Source organism: Lissotriton helveticus, chromosome 4_1 (assembly GCF_964261635.1).
Source record: "Lissotriton helveticus chromosome 4_1, aLisHel1.1, whole genome shotgun sequence".
In the NCBI taxonomy this organism is placed as follows: domain Eukaryota; kingdom Metazoa; phylum Chordata; class Amphibia; order Caudata; family Salamandridae; genus Lissotriton; species Lissotriton helveticus.
This window is the reverse complement of record NC_136063.1, coordinates 364,977,644-364,995,458: the sequence shown is the minus strand read 5'-3', so window position 1 is coordinate 364,995,458 and position 17,815 is coordinate 364,977,644. Positions and strand designations below refer to the sequence as shown.

The 17,815-nt window shown below is 43.4% G+C and overlaps 1 protein-coding gene across 1 annotated transcript in view; it reads left to right on the top strand.

Moving 5' to 3' along the window:
- LOC144828000 (fibrocystin-L-like) overlaps window positions 1-17,815 on the top strand; it is a 1,506,874-nt gene that overhangs the window by 155,939 nt on the left and 1,333,120 nt on the right. The window contains exon 12 of the mRNA XM_078686147.1: window positions 10,954-11,222. Coding sequence (XP_078542273.1) covers window positions 10,954-11,222 — 269 coding nt within the window. The remainder of the gene's footprint in view (window positions 1-10,953; window positions 11,223-17,815) is intronic.

Genomic DNA, 17,815 nt, shown 5'->3' with positions numbered 1-17,815 from the left:
TATCTATCCAGTTTATTGGATTGCACTGTACGGCTTGTTCTGGACAATTTTAGCTGGGGCTTCTCCATCTCCAGCTTGGCTGCCATCACCAGAATCAAGCCAGACCCAAGAGCGCACCTCTGTTGTTTCGGCGCAGTCGAAAGTAGTCAGTCACCAGGTCTCTTCCCCAAGGACGACGTAGTCGTATACTATTCCCAGTACACCAGGGGGGGACGTTTCCTATGGGGGGAGGGACACCTCGTTAAAGGCAGGCACTCTCAGTCTGTTTTTCACGACCGGAAGTCCAAAAGGGGGTCCGGGCCGGTCACTTCCTTTCGATCAAGCCGATGTTGTTCAACTTGGAGCCGGGTCACCTCCCATCCGAGACCCCGGTCCCCTTCCGGCTCAGGCCCCAATCTCTCAGTCGCCCCAACTTCACTTTCCGTCGACTGATTTCACCGCGGAGAGTCTCATTCGGTGCCTCTACCACTCAGTTGACTAGATCTGTGTCGAGAATTCAGGATATGTTGCAGGATGGTCCCGACGGTTACGGGGGTCCCGGGAGCCCCAAGCTCACGCGGCCATCTTGGACGCGCTCCAAGCTCCTCCCCCGGGTTTTGTATTCTTAAAGTTCATGGTATTGTCCTTAAATGTTGCAGTTTCTTTTTCGATCTTCTCTAGCAAGCATTTGGCCTCGTATACCTTGTGGTTATCATGAATTGATTGTATGAATTGCTCAATTTCGTCATCTTGACCGGTGTTCTTTCATGTACGACATGCTTTAAATGTCATGATTCTTTTTCAAATAAGAAGTAAATAATGAAGGTGAATGAACTCATTAAGACCACCATATCCAATATAGTTGTCCTGTTTTTGATGTTTCCAATTGAATTGTAGCACTCATACACTGTATAGTTTTGCTAGATATTATTGATGCCTAGTGTGGGTGCTTTAATTGGGCCCAACCCCTCCTTGTTTATAACTTCGTTTGCATTTTCAAAATTGTAATGAAAATTCAGACATTAACATTAAAGAGGGTTTATCATTACAACTTTATATACACTGAATATAAAACAGCCACTGGCTCCTAATAGAAAATTACAGACTACTAAATGTAACAAGGAATCCCCGGATCCTTGTTAAAATATCGATATCAAAAATATCGATGAAAAAAATATTGATGTAAAAATATTGATAACAAAAATATCGCCTTCCTATACTTAAAAAAGGTAAGTACAGTAATATCAACTCAAAAATATTGATGTAAAAAATATAGATGTGAAAAATATCGACTTTAAAAAATAACATAACTTAAATTAAATTAATTAAATGTTATTATTATTATTAACAAATTAAATTGATTTTAATATATATTTTAATTATAACAAATAAACTAAATTTAATTAATATAAACACAAAAAGTGTACATATACATATATTTACTTAAATACATTTTATTAACTATTATCTTTATTTAATTTATAAACTTTATTAATTATATAAAATAAAATAAAAACATATATAAATAATAAAACAAATACAAATATTTAATATCTTCTATATTTAATTAACACATTAAACTATTAAAAAATTACATTCATTTAATAACACAATAAAAACATTAATAGTTAAAACATTAGTTAGCGGGAGGGTAAAAATTACTATTCCCACTCCAGTGAGTGCAACAGTAGTAAAAACGCTGGATAGCATAGGGGTAAAAATGACTATTCCCACTCCAGTGAGTGCAACAGTAGTGAAAGCGCTGGATAGTGTAGGGGTAAGAATTACTATTCCCACTTCAGAGAGTGCAACAGTAGGGAAAACGCTGGATAGCGTAGGGGTAAAAATTACTATTCCCACTCCAGTGAGTGCAACAGTACGGAAAGCGCAGGATAGCGGAGGGGTAAAAATTACTATTCCCATTCCAGTGAGTGCAACAGTAGGGAAAGCGCAAGATCCCAATACAATAAAAAATAGAAATATTAAAATTTTCAATACATTTTATTTCTAATTTTAACATAATTAATATATAAATATAAATATATTATTATTAACAAAGCTAAAAAAACAGATTAGCACTATAAAATCCACAACAAATACCTATAATTAATTACACAATTAACATTTAATATTTACTAGTTAATTATTGAAAAATAATGTATTATTATTAATTAATTAAACAATGAATTACTTACCAGCATTCAAACCATTTACCCATATAAACACTGTAACACACACCTACAATTAATTATACAATTACAATTCATTATTTAAAATATTTTTATTATTATTTATTAATTAAACAATTAATGACTTACCAGCTTTCACACCATTTACACATATATAACCACAACACACACCTACAATTAATTACACAATTACAATTAATAATTACTAATTAATTATTTAAAATTAATTATTAAAAATTATTTATTATTATTTATTAATTAACCAATTAATTACCAGCTTTCACACCATTTACACATATATACACCACAACACTAACCTACAATTAATTACACAATTACAATTAATAATTACTAATTAATTATTTAAAATTATTTAAAAATATTTTATATTATTTATAAATTAACCAATTAATTACCAGCTTTCACACCATTTACACATATATATACCACAACACACACCTACAATTAATTACACAATTACAATTAATAATTACTGAATAATTAATAGACAGTAATTTTAAACTATTTAATATTTAATAATTAAAAATGTAATTACTTACCACCCTTCACACCATTTACATATATAAACACCACAACAAACACCTCAAATAAATTAAACAATTGACATACTTAATTATTAATTAACTAATTGAAATTGATTAACAACTAATTATTAAACTATAATTAATTAATAAATTAACACATTAATTAACAAATTAATTTTACATAATTAAATTACTTCCCACCCTATTCCCCTATAAGCCCAGAACCCGCTACGGAACTAATAACGCAAAAGTTATCTTAAACTAAATTAATAAGCAGAAACATTCTAAAACATCTAATAAAATGATAAATAATTCTTATTAAAAATACAAAAATGCATAACATTATTAAAAAAAAAATCGATATTTTAGTAAACTGTGGGCCAGAAGCATCAACCAAAATAGCGATCGCAACTGGTGCGAATTACCTATTGCGATCGCAAAAGAAAGAAAACCCATTCATGAAGTGAAAACCTTGCAAAATGCGAATTCGCAAACGCAAAATTGCAAATTCGCAAAAGAAATCGCAGAATCAAGGTAGAACCCCCTTAGCGAATCGCAATTAGTGAGAACCCAAGGATACTGCGAAATATATAGCGAAATCGGAAGATCAATATTGCGAATTCGCAAGAAAATCGCTAATCCGATGCATGAAAACTCGCTAATTGCGATTACATCTAAATTCGCTATTTAGCAATAGAAGTTTAAAGAGAATCACAATGAGGTGGTAAAAAAATAAAAAATTCCCACTCACCTGCTGTACATCAGAGGTGTATTTAAACAGACCCATGAGGCCATAGTGGCCTCCCACAATGGCAGGACTCTACATTTTTGCGAGGAGGAGGAGGATACTTGCAGCAGGCCAGGCCAGAAGAAGAATCCAGGAGAGAGTCTTCCGGCTGCGCATCACATTGTTGGGACAGACTCGTGAGCAAATTTATGACAAGTACAGGATGAATGCAGCAATGATACTAGACTTAATAGATGAATTGGACCCACTGTTGCAGCGCCAAACACGTAGGACCCAGGCAATCCCAACTCATGTCCAGGTGCTATGTAGCCTGCACCTGCTTGCGTCAGGTAGCTTCCAGGATATAGTGGCAGAAGCTGGAGGGGTATCACAGAACTCCCTCTCGCGGTTCTTAAAATCCTTCCTGGCCGCCATGATGTCTGGTATCAACAACCACATCACCTTCCCCACAACCCCACAGAAATTGAGCCAAACAAAACAGGACTTCTACCAAGTAGCACAGTTCCCACACTTGATCGGATGCATAGATTACACCCACGTAGCCATATGTCCCCTTGCCGTACATGAGTATATATTTCGCAACCGGAAAGCATATCACTCAATTAATGTCCAAGCAGTGTGAAATGCTGATAACATCATCACCGACCTCGTTGCACAATACCCTGGAAGCACTCACGATTCCTACATCTTCCGCCATAGCGGCTTGCACACACGTCTGCTCAGTGGTGATTTTGGCAATGGACACCTGCTAGGTAAGTTGAATACAATACTCAACACTGACTTAGGTAATGGCAATGCATACCTGACACTAACATATTGTTCGTAACTCTGTAGGTGACAGTGCATACGCGGTGATGCATTACATCTTGACTCCATACCTGAACACAGCCAGCCCACAACAACAGAGGTACAATGCAGCCCACATCAGGACACGTAATCTAATAGAACGGACATTTGGATTGCTCAAGAGTCGCTTCCGCATCCTGCATAAAACTGGAGGAGCAATGCTGTACCAACCGGAAACATGCTGCAGGATTATTGCGGCATGTGCAATGTTGCACAATATAGCAACAAGGAGAGGTATCCCTATTGAGGAATCCGACACAGAGGGCAACCAGCCCCCAGCACAACCACGCCGGGCACATCTTGGGAGTTCAGCGGAGGGACAAAGAAAACGTACAGACATCACCCTGCATTATTTCTAAGGGATGTAATAATGACACACAACACTCATTTGCATTTGAAGGTGAACTATTTATTACCACGTCAGGCGGTAGGGGTGTGAAATTGAACAGAGCTGGTGTCCATTAGCACATTAACTGCATGCACTGAAGGACACAAGAGACACACAAAGGACTTGTAATGCAGTCACAAAGATTGTCTTGTAGATGGTTACGTCACCATGATGTATTACACCCCTCTGAATAGGTTTAGCGTCTCCTCCCTCTCACACCCAAATGACTTTCTCCTGCATCGGCATCTGCATTCCCAGATGCAGCGGGCGGTGCTTGTCTACGGCTACTGCTCCTCCTGACAGTGGTGAGTGGCGCAGTGATGCTGCTGAGGCTGGATGCCTCACTACCCTCTTCCCCTGTAACATCGCCCTGACCACCAGTGCTAGACTGCATCAGTTCTACGGCAGTTTTAATTTGGCCGAGTGCCTTGGACACATCCCCAAAACAATGGCCCATATCTATCTGCATTTCCACAGACCGACGTGACAGCTGTGCCATGCTTGCGCAGATCTTGTTGTTGGACCGGGTATAGCCGCCCATGCAGGTGACAAACTGGTGATGCCTCCTCCTCCGTGTGGTGTGTCCCTCCTGTATCACACGCGCCACCTCCAGCAGGGTGTTGTTGGATTCTCTGTGTGCTTCCACTAGTGCTGTAGTGAGTTCCCTCACACTCTCAGCAATTACAGATATGTTTGTGTTCATTTTCGTCATCTGCTGGTTGATGGCTCCCATGTGCCTCGCTTGCACGCGCTGCACCCGCACCATCTGTGACTCCACGTCACCCAACTCATTGGGAGTTCCTGCTTCCTGTGCCCAAGTATGGATCCTTGGCCTGCGTCTTGTTCCCGGACGGACATGTGCCTGCGGTGTAGATGTGCGGCTCGCACTTGGACGGCTTGTACTAGGAGCGGTAACTGATTCCTGTTCTGACTCCATTGGCTGCAGTGGTGTAACTGTGGCCCTGTGTTTTGCTGGTGCCTTGGATTTGGGTGGTGGTGTCACAGGTTTTGACACGGCAGCCTCTTGGATGAACTGTGTGCTGTCTCCAAAATCACTGTCATCAGTGTTTACTTCTGCTGCATCTGTGATGTGAAACAGTGCAATGTTATTTTATGTTGTTGCATTATTTGAGCAACATTAATAAATCTATACATTAATGTTCTCACTGTCTCTCATCAATGACTGTACTGCATTTTGGTAGCATTTGGGCTTACTATGTTGGATTCTGACAGGCAATTGGGTTCTACTAACTACAAGTCCCATGATGCATTAGTGTCCCTATGTAAAAAGTGTGCTGGAACATTTCTAATGTGAATTTGCAGGCTGATTTACATTTGGGCACTATCAGTATGTACATTGTTCTGTTGATTGTCATGCATCTTACCTTGTGTGCTACTGGCCGCCCCGGATGTGTCTAGCAGCGTTACTCCCACCACTGCTTCTGGCTCAACTGTGCCCTCAACCATGTCCTCCTGGGCTGTGTTGTCTGGGACTGTTGGGCCTCCTCCTCCAGTTCCTTCGCCTCCTTCAGCCTTTCCGCTACCCGCTCCTTGGCACGACTGCGCAGGTCGTACCAGCGTTTCTTTAAGTCATCTATGCTGCGATGTGTGACCCCCACAGCATTCACCTGGTCTTTAATCCGGTTCCAGATCCTTCTTTTATCTGCCTCTGGCACTTTAAGGGAGAGCTTCCCAAATAGCTTCTCATGGTTGTTTGCAACCTCCTCAATGAGGAGGTCAAGTTCACTCTCACTGAACTTGATTTTTCGCTTCCTGGCCAGTGCACCCTCCTCTGTAGCTGTTTGGGACATGGCTGTCTCCACCTGTGAGCAGACTGCAGTTTGTGTTCTTCTGCTCTCTCTCCCTGCACTCAGCTTCTGCCTAGGGGTTCCTCTGTGCACAGGAGGCAGCATGGGCTGATTGACTTCCTGGTTGTGATGTCATCAGCCTGCTCTCAATGCGACTCTGTAGTTTTCACGGTCCCGCAATTTGCGATATCGCAAATAGCGGGATCGCTAAATGCGAGTTTGGAGTTTTTTAACAATAGCGATTCCTTAACATGGAATCGCTATTGTATTTTGCGATTTTTGCAATTCTTTATTTCTTCGCTATCCTCATCATGCATAGCCAACAGTGAATCCTTATTTGCGATTCCTTAATAATCGCAAATAAGGAATCGCTATTTCTTTGCATGATGCATCTGGCCCTGTATTTTTGTAAACTATATTTATTACAACAATATTTTTGTAATCGATATTACTTACCTGTCAGTCGATATTCTTGTCATCTAGATTTTTGTGGTCGATATTTCTTCAAAACAATATTTTTGCGGCAATATTTTTGTTCCACGATATTTCCCCGTCGATATTCCTGCTGTGCACCGAATCCCCAATGTTATCCAGTGGGAGAGGTAAGGCTCGCTGTATTGAAAAACAAATCTAGGTGATTTTCACTACCAGGAAAGGTAAACGTTATACGTACATTTACAAACGTTTACTTAGATAGCACTCTGCCCTATGGGCTACCTGGCATGACTTACATGAAGTGAAAGGGGAGTTTAAGGCTTGTCAAGGGAGATTTGATACCAATCTGACATAGCAGATTTTAAGGGCATCCAGTCAGCAGTGGCAGGCCTAGGACATGTTTTAAAGTGCTACTTAAGTGGGTGGCACAATAGGTGCTGCTGGCCCACTGTTAGCATGTTTTTATCATCCCTGAGTAGGAATCTGGCTCTGTATATACTATACCAAAATAAGGTATGGTGTGCACAGAGGCCAGTGGATCTTCAGGGACTTCCAGAGGCTAAAGTATATAATATTAAAATCTCTATATGTGGTAGTGTGGTCGAGCAGATAAGCATTTACTGTAGACACTCAGGCAAGAAATGGTAGCATACACTCAGAGACTGAGTCCATACCAATTGTTTCATATAAAAAGTTAATATTTTGTTATCTTATTTCCAGAACCAAGAAATAACATAACGTGTATTTGTAAAGCGCACGTACACCCTGCGGCCTCTTGGTGCTGAATGACAGATGTTCAGTGTTACCCAACTCAATGGTACTCATTATATCAACTTTAGATGGATGATAGGCTGAGTGGACCCGCCGGGATTTGAACCTGTGACCATGAGGTCGAACACAAGCCCCTGCAATGGGCGCATTAGTCCACTGAGCCACCATCCGGCAGTACTTAGTTACATTCAGATAGCAGTTTTCAAAGTAGTAACACTTTTTAAAAAGCAGTCGGAACTCGTTTTGCAAGGCACTAGAGATGTGTTACAGTCTTGAAATACTTTTGTATGTGTCAATCAATAACAGTAGCACTTAGCAATTGTAAAAGATATACAGTTATATGTGATATATCAAATGTAGTGCAATCCTCTGGAAGGAAAACAAGGTTAGGTTTTAGCAGGTAAGCACTAGACTTACTCTCCCAGTCTTCAGGGGTTTAGATAGGCACTGGGGGAAGTTCTGTTCAAGGTGAGTACTACACCAACAGCGGCACTGGGAAGGTCGGGGTGAAGATGTCACTGGGTCCAGTGTCAATCAATGGAGGTGGGCGCACCTTGAAGAGGCACGGGATTCAGTATCTACGCTGCAGGGGTCGATACTGACACTGTTATTTACCCAAGCGGTCGGCAAAAAGTAGGGAAGATGGACTGGATCCAGTAGACCGCCAACTCTGTTACTGTTGCTGTCATCATCAGCAAGTCACTGTAGGTTGAGTGGAGGCACTGCCAGGCAAACCATCACGGTCGTGGGGTGGTAGATGCATGGGGGAGGAGTTGGCCCACTTTGGAACGACACAGAGAGGCAGCTATCATGCAGGCAGTGCAGGAAGAGCCCAACAGGGCCACTTACATGAGGGTATGGGTTCTCTGGAATGGAGCTGTGAACAGCTTGGGTCATTGGGCCAAGGGGATCCCTCTAGGTTGTGGAGGCCATCCAGCTGTGGCGCTTTCTTCTGGTAGGGTAGAGTTGCATCAACACCAGTGTTGGTCCTCGAGCACCACGGTCTTTGGTGTTCTTTTGCAGAAGTGAGTCGCATTGCCACAAGTGCCAGTCCTCATCTGCTATGGTTCTTTCATTGGCAGATGCCGGGGACTATAGCCTCTAGACCAAGGGGAAGCTCTTGGTGATTGGGTGAAGGCTGGAAGGCCTCCCGGGTTTTTTGGTGGTCCTTGCAGAGTTCTGGAAGGGCAGCAGGCCCATTTGTCGAACCAGTTGCAGGTGGTGGGGTTTTTGCAGAGTTCTGTCTGCAGAGGTTCAGTTCCTGGTCCAACAGCAGTCCTGGTCCGTCTTCTTCTTTGGTCTGTTGAATCCAATTAGTAAGGTTCAGGGGTGCCCCTTAATACTGAATTTAGGGGCGTCATAGATATTGGCGGTGGGTAGCCAATGAGCTATTTGCCTTTAAGGCGACTGCACCCTTTGAATGACCCCTCTTTTTGGGGAGTGGGCATCCCCCTAACCTGATTGGGTAAAATTATTTCATGCAAGATGGAGGATTTTCTAAGGAAGGGGTCACCTTGGTCCAGGGCACCTTAAAGATGTTTCTGGCAGTGAGAGGACAGACCTCTCCTGACTACAAATTTCCGCTGACCTTGCTGCCAAAAGTGAAGCTTGGTCAAGGGGTGGGCATCTCCACTGGCTGGAGAAGCCCTGGCTAGCATTACAAAGGGCAGGATGCCTTTGAGGATCACCATCCTAAATGCTGTTCCTGCTGGGGGAAGGTGTGAAGCACTTCCACCCAAGCAGGCTTTGTTTCTGACCCACAAGAGCACAGGGGCTCTCATCTCCAGCCAGCTGGACACAAGGGGGTTAGTCGATTTTCAGGGGGCATCTCTAAGATGCCCTCTAAGTGCAGTTTTCAATAAATCACACACAGGCATCAGTGTGGGTTCATTGAGTTGAGAAGTTTGGGACAAGACTTCTTCGCTTTCTGTAAAGCTATCATGGAGCTGTTGGGTTTGTAATAACAAACTTGCAGCCCATATACTCAATTTGGCTCTACTGCACTTACGATATCTGTGAATGGCATGGACACTGTAGGGGTATATGGCTCATGGAGCTATGCCCTCACTGGTGGTATAGTGTGCACTGCCTTAGGGCTGTGAGGCCTGCTAGTGGGGTGACTTACCTATGCCACCGGCAGTGTTCGTGGGCATGGCACACAGGCATGTGTGCCATGTAGCGTATTCTTTTTTACTACACCAAAACGCGCAGTCTGCAATGGCAGTGTATGTGTGTTGAGGTGAGGAGCCCCTGAGGGCAGCACAATACATGCTGCAGCCCTCAGTGCCCTCTCTGGTCACAAGGCCCTTGGGATTTATATGTGTGCCACATGGGTGCCAATTGTGTAAACAAAGGTACAGTTTTGGGAAATAACACAGCCCCTAGGAACCTGATTGGCAGGGACCCAGGTCACACTCAGGCAAAGTGCATCAGACATCAGGGAGAAAGTGGGGGGCAATAATGCAAAAAGGGGCACTTTCCAACACCCTGGGTATAAGGTATCCAACTCCACAAGGGACTTATAAGTAAATTAAATATGCCAATGAGCTGTATGCCAATCAATTCATCTTTAGGGAAGTGAGCAAAAGCAATTTAGCAGTGATTAGCAATGGTAAAGTGCACAGGGTCCTAAGGCCAACAAAAATGAATTCAGCAAAAAGTGGAGGGTAAAAGGCAGAATGTTTGGTTGTACCCTGCAGAGCAGGGCAGGCCCAACTTCTATATTGACCGATGTGGTTTTTAATGTTCCCCTTTTCCTTAGGAATTGCATTGCATACAATTTAGGGACTATCTTCGTTTGAGAGCATGCTGAAAGTGCCGAAGTACATTCATGAACATGTTATAGGGCTAGGGTAGTATAATGCTTTAGGCTGCTACAGTAGTATTACCTGTAGTACAGTAAGAGTAACATGGAGATGGGCGCAAGCAATGAAATGGGTTTCCTGTCAACTGAATAAATAGTAAAATATAGACATAATTGGAGTTCAGTGGGCCCCTAAGACAAATGGGCCCTGGTGCCAGGTCACCTGCTTAACTTTGGAAAGAAAAGTGATACTTAACTTTGTAATGCAAAAGAAGGAGATTACAGTTATGTACTGACATACCACATATCCAAAAGCCAGTTGGTAAGCAAATGCATTGCCCAGTTTGAAGCAGCTATACTGGTAGATAAAAACACATTAGTAACATTGAAATAGTGGTAAACGTTGTATACTATCTTGATTTTATATTTCTTTTTATCAAGGGGGAAGAGGATTAATGCTCCAAGTGTGGAATGACACCAACCCTTCTCGATTAGAAGATGCACTCACATACAATGAGAACACCACCGGATATGCTGGTGCCACATGGGTTGATTCAGGTTCCTACAAGCGTCCCTCAGGCCAGAATGGTTTTGTTGCTCGTCTCAGTGGATTCTTTGTGCCCCCTGAATCTGATGATTACACATTCATCATAGAAGGAAGGAGCCGCTTTGCACTCTATTTTAGCCAGACTGGAAACCCTCAGGATAAGGTAACTCTACATAACAAAAACATGCTTCTTCTCTGAACATTTGTTTGTTTATTTGTAAGTTTAATGTGGTGAAGCGAAGGGCACAAGTGACAATGGCCAATCTGATAAAAGAGTAGGAAGAAGGGGGAGAACCTGGCTAATATGGTTAGATAGGTGCCTATAGCAATCACAACTCTGATATTTTTAGAAAGTCCAAATAGTTAAGTTTTTAACAGTTAACATGCCGATTTCTATACACAAAGTAGTGTGCATTATGAAAATGTACAGGCCAATCTGGTTTAGTTACAATCAGGTGTGGCTTATGCAGGTAAGTGGGTTGGGGGGATTCGCCAGACGACGATGAGGTAAAGTTAAATTTACAAAAATGAAAAACACTTACCTTGAGTTTGCCGCATTACCTAGTTGGCGATGCAGCCAGTGCAAGGTAAGTATTTTTTTGTTTTATTTAGGCTTACCTCAGCATTGACTTCTTCCCCCACATCACCCCCCACCACACCACTGTTACCTGCATGGGCCGCGCCTGGATGAAACACTAAGATATAAGCATAAATAATGGCTATAAATGAAAAATCACGGTTTAGCAACTGAAACATGAAACTGCCATTGCCACTGGCATTCGAGGTGTTTTGAAACTGGTCAGGCGTTATTCCTACCCAGAATTTAAGCAATATAACCAAGGCACCTGTTGATGATACTCCCCTCCAAGAAAATGTTTAAAAACAGGTGAGAAACTCTGGATTTTACAGCACATTTTCCTATACATTTGCTTATGTGTTAGAGACTCTGAATGGCTACTTCTGAATTAATCCAGTACTTTAAAGTTGTGTCAAAGATACATGCGCTTCCTCTGGAATGATGCACTTTTTCCTGCTTTGAATGTTTCTTTTATTACTAGAAAATAGCAATAAAAGGGTGCATTTTACACAATGACTCCCTAAGAAAAGATTTAAAAAGCTATACATAACATATCCAGTTCAGAAACTGCTATTTCAAATGAATTGTCATTTACCATGGCACCAACCTACACGTTTACATTTCCTTTTCTTTCATTTTTGTATTTTGCCCTACCAAGTACATTCTCGATATTATTGTATGTCTGCATACCTCCTTTGTAAGGGCAGGGTGGAAAAATCAACAAGCATTTGCAATGCAATTGGTCTCGCATTTCCAAGAGTTTGAGCTATTTGCGCTGTAAATGAATTTCTTTACCCATGTGCTTTTGTTTGGAGTGGAGTGGATGTATGTGGTGTGGGGTGGAATTATGTGGTGTGTATTTTACTTCTGAAGTGGAAATATGTGGCATGGTGAATAGATAGGAGTGGGAACTGCATAGAATAGATAGAAAGGAAGATAGAGAGGGATAAGTAGTTTGTGCACAAAGTGGTGAATGAACTCCAGACAGAGGAGCAGAAAGAGTATTTGAGAAAGTGAGAAAGTAGGAGAGAGCAGGCCATACAAGCATAAAGAGGGAGAGCCTGTGTACCGAGAAGACACACCAAGAAGAGCAGGAGAGAGTGGGTTTGAGGGGCAGAAATCTTGATAAGGCACTGGAGAAACTGTTCTCGAAGACCTGAATTGAACCATTTGAGAGAGGTGGGAAGAGTGTCTGAGAGAGTGAGAAAGAGGTGTGAGATGTAGACTGAGGTAGGGATTAGTGGGGTGGCACCCAGAGGGGGGTAGAGGCGAGAGGTGGACCAGTGCACAACTTGCCGAGGTAGAGGAAGTAGCATGTGTGAGCAGGCACTATAGAGAGGAGACAGGGAGTGTGAGGGCAGAATGAAAGGGGGATGTGGAATTGTGAGATGTTCGAGGCAGTGGGAGCATGAGAGAGAGGGAGAGGGAGAGGCAGAGAGAAACAAGAGGGCAGTGGGTGTATGGAGGCGAGATGACAAGGTCTGTGGAAGTGCGAGGTAGAGATGGGTTGTTTTGGAATTGTTTGTTGTGAAATTGTGTGGCATCAATTAATACAATGGGCATAGATTTCTGGTGCGTATTACTTTATAAGAACCATTTGTGTGGCTGGTTGCTGCAGTGTTGATGTGAGCTAGAAGAGGAGAGAAAAATGCAAATGTTATTGAAAGCAATTAAAAAACAAGTGCTAAGCTAATAGCCAATACATCTCTCACAGTGAATGAGCACTTCTGTATTTTGAGCAGCACACTAGGAGTCGCAGAGGAGATGTGAATACTCCAATTTTAGGTTCCTTTACACAATTAGGAATACCTCCCACTTGTAATTGAGTCTAAGATTATGTTCAACCATTAGACTAACTGTTAGGCAATGTGGAAATGCTGCTAACGCGAACAACTGTTCTATTGATGGTATGTCTGGGTAGTACTGGTGGCAGTAAGAGTTGGAAGCTGGTGAATGACTGAATGAAATGGATGTAGCAGTAATAGATTTTCGTGTTTGTGGCTGATTGTTGGCAGCACTGCACACAACCTTTCATATTCACCCCCAGTGTTATATTTAAACCCAGCAGATCTGTCATCCAGCATTTGAACCTCAAGCAGGATTTGACACGGTAATGTTAAAAGGTATTCTCACTGCCCCGCCCTTTATAGTCTGTCAGGTTCAGAGGGGTCATCTTTGCCCATTCAGGTCAGTCTATGGTTTGCTCTGGGGAGGCGTTTATCAAAAATCCAACTTTACTACTGAATTTGACTTTTATTACAGATTGAAAATAGTTGCATATTTTTAGGTCGAGCTATTATATCGCGCAGGGATTAATAGCTCGAACATATAGTAGGGGAAACAAACTCTTGACCAAGAAGATTCCCTGCAGTTGATGTGATGCAATCGTGTGAGACCCACGTCCACGTCAAACCCATCAGCCTCGCAGCACCAGACTTCAATGGAATGCCTCCCAAGCTGCTCCCCCGACCCCCCCGCCATGAGACTTCATAGCAATGGGCTCTGAAGTGATTGTTTTTCACACGCTCTGCAGGTAACCATTTACCAGCATGCGGCCCATGTTTGCCCTTCCTGCTCTTTCTTTCCCCAATTGTCTTACTTGTTAGATTTCATGAGTGTGTCATGTTTTTAAACTCTGCTATAAACTGCTCGGAAGCCAGGCTTGTGTGTCTTTAGATTTCATGAGTAATGGCGCTTGTTTTCTCTGCTCCGTCCAGCCATGTACTGATGCACTGAAACACGGCGCAGCAGCACTAGTGAACCAACACGGAAGCACACCATCTATTGTGCGCCCTAAGTTAGCTGCTAAAAGCAGCTTGTTGTGGTTCGTAAACCACATGCTGCGCCTTTTCCCGTCCCCGATTAAGCTTCCATTACAATTACGAACAACAAATAGCCAGACTGGAAGGCACCTTGGGCGCATCAGGCTGTTATATTTGCTGTTTTACATTCACACGAATGCTGTACTGGTTTCAAGCAATGCACACAGAATCCAGTTTGGCCCTCGCTCACCTCACCCCCACCCCCCTTGGGCCCGCCTACTTTCATTATATGCCGCTAGTCAAAGGCAAGCATAACTATAGACGGACGGTATACAGGTTTCAACTCCCTACCACAACAATACACTAATATTCATAGCACGTTTTCTGTCACTAAACAAACAGCCATTGTTAGTCTAGTTGCAGTGCTTTAACACATTTTTTCAAACAGGGTATTATTCCACGAGGTAGCGACCTACCCATTTGCTCAAAGATTACTGTACTTTAAATCCTGCCCTTAATACATCATTTAGTCGTGCATACTTTTTGCAGCCCACACACGTCCTTTCGCACTTTTTTTACTGTCACAGAGGCTAATTTGTACCGCCTTTAACACAGATTCCCGTTAGCCCTCGCTCGCTCCCTCCCTTCCCTAATAGGGCCTTCTACCCTACATTGTGTGCAGGTGCTGGTCAGAGTCCAGCGTGGCTATACACGAATGCTGTCCATGGTTTAACCCTGCCAACCAATATATTAATAAACAGAGTACGCATTCTGTTACTGCACAAGCAGCCACCATAAACCTAGCCGCAGTGCTGCCATGATCACCTTTTACCACAGCATTACACAATATTGTAGCGTACTACCATATTTTATTAGGCTTTGTGCTTTTATTTTTTCCGTTAGCCAATAATTTCCCCGACATACTTTTATCGGGCCACACACATGCTTCCAGCACTTATCACTGCTCAAGCAGCCATCTTCTAGCTAATGGCACTGCTACAATAATATTCTTATCGGAGCATTACCTCACGAGGTTGCGTACTACCTGTTGCTAATACACTTCTGCGCCTTTGTTTTTGTTCTTAAAAAATAATTTTGCCCAGCATACTATTTACGCCCCAGAAACATGCCCTAAAGCAGTCTTTGTACTATCTCATACGTTAATTTGTAGCGCCTTAGCACACGACTTCCATTTACCCTTCGTTCGCTCCCTCTTTCCCCACATTCGGTCCCTCCAACATCCATTTTGGGTCGGTGCTAGTCAGAGTCCAATGTTGCTATAAACAGACGCTAGTTTGAAAACAGCCATCTGACATGTGCTTTGACTTTTATTTTAATGTGTATGATCTCAGTTGGGACTCTTACTCCTCCCACCCCAACTCAGTGTATTCCCGCGTTGTGACGCTTACTGTGTGACAAGGTTAGCCCACTCTCTTCCTATGCCTTCGAACTCTGGTGTGTAACTGTGACTCTACAGTGAGCCTCGTCAACTTCGTCGTCCCAGTTAGCTCTGTTAAAACGCTGTTTGTCGAGACGCTAGGCTAGTCCCCAGCTCCCCTCCGCCCCAGTCAGCTCTGCCCCAGACCCCGCGCTTGCAACACCGGCCTGGCCACACGCCCCTCATATCCGCCACAGATTCTGTGAGGTGTTTGATCCTGGGCAAGCCGCCTCCAACTCCTCGCGTCCCAGTCAGCTCTGTCAAAACGTTGTTTGTTGAGACGCTAGGCTAGCCCCCAGCACCCCTCCGCCCCAGTCAGCTCTGCCCGGGGCCTGCGCTTGTAACACCATGCTATGCCTACAAGCTCCTATCTACCCAGCCCCAATCAGCTTTGCCACAGATTCTGTATCGCGTGTGACATTGGGCGAGCCCCTTCAGCCCCTGCTCCCCAGACCTTGTTTGTAACAGTACAGTAGACCCGCAACCCTCTGCATCCCCCCACGCCCCAGTCAGCTGTACCACAGAGACCGTGAGTGACCTGCCACCCTAGCCTCATGCGGCGGCTGTCATCCTCTTTCTTTTTCACTCCTGGCAAAGAAAACCCCTCAGTAGAATCAATGGGGTCACCCCAGGGCCAGCTTTAGGTCTGTGCGACGGGGACAGCTGCAATTGGTGTTAAGCTTAGGAGGGAGCTGTGATCAGAAATTACGTATGTGTTGGGTCCTTCCTTTGTGTCTGCATGGAACCTTCTTACATCCATGTTCCCTGCGTGGAACATGGAATGTGGGGGCTCTGGCAGTTGCTGCCTGGGAGTTGACGGGACTGGTCAATAATAAAGAGGCTCTAACTTACCTGGAGTCTGCCTCTTCTTTTCATTGGCGACGAGGATGGGATGTTCTAACTTCTACAACGCAGTTTGTATGTAGTGGTTTGATAACAGTTCATAGCTCAATGTACTATATTAGCATGGACACACAAGGAACTCTGCAGCAGGTGTCTTTAAACCCATACATGGTTTAAAGACACCTGCTGCAGAGTTCCTTGTGTGTCCATCAGTTTTCAGGCAACGATAAAAATGTCACGTTAACTCTGGTGATTAAGAGGCATCAGCTTTGCCCAGCAACAGTATAGACTCATCATAAATTAGTGCAGAGGGTTAATATGCCTGCTGCAAAGAAAGTGAACCATGCAGATCACAGAATTGTAATCTATTTAGATAGCTCAGTGGGTTACTGCTTTTGTCACATAGATCCATTTGTTACTTGCAGTTACAATGCTAATATAGTACATTGAGCTATGAACTGTTATCAAACCACTACATACAAACTGCGTGGTAGAAGTTAGAACATTATGTAATTTACCCCAGTGCTTCCCTATCCTACTGTGGTTAAAAAGGATTTGTTTGGGTACAAATACATTATTATTAGTATAGTCAATCCCAACCACTGTGGTACATTTCAAATTCTTAGTTTGTACGTCTGCAGACCAGACACAAGGGGCGTAATACAGTCCCCTACAGCGCATTGGGGTCCCTAGCCCTTCAAATGGCCCTCGCTCGTTACAATTATAGACTGTCCCGTTACCAACTAAGCTCAGAGCCCTGCTGCCTCAGCATACACGCCGCAGACGCTTGCGCCATCAGCCCCCCCACCCCTTAAATGTATCACTCTCTGACCACAGTCGCTGGCTTGGCAACACTAGTTAATGGAAGCTGCTGCTATGATGCAGGGACATGTCCAAATCTTTATCTGCCTCTACAAGCACTGCTCCGTAGAGTGCCTTGAGGGTCGCCCTTGCATGATAGGGCGCTACAAACTCCGGCTTTTTTACAATTATAGACTGTCCCATTACCACCTAAGCTCAGAGCACTGCCGCCTCAGCATACACCCCGCAGGCGCTTGTTTTACAATTATAGACTGTCCCATTACCACCTAAGCTCCGAGCCCTGCCACCTCAGCATACACCCCGCAGGCGCTTGC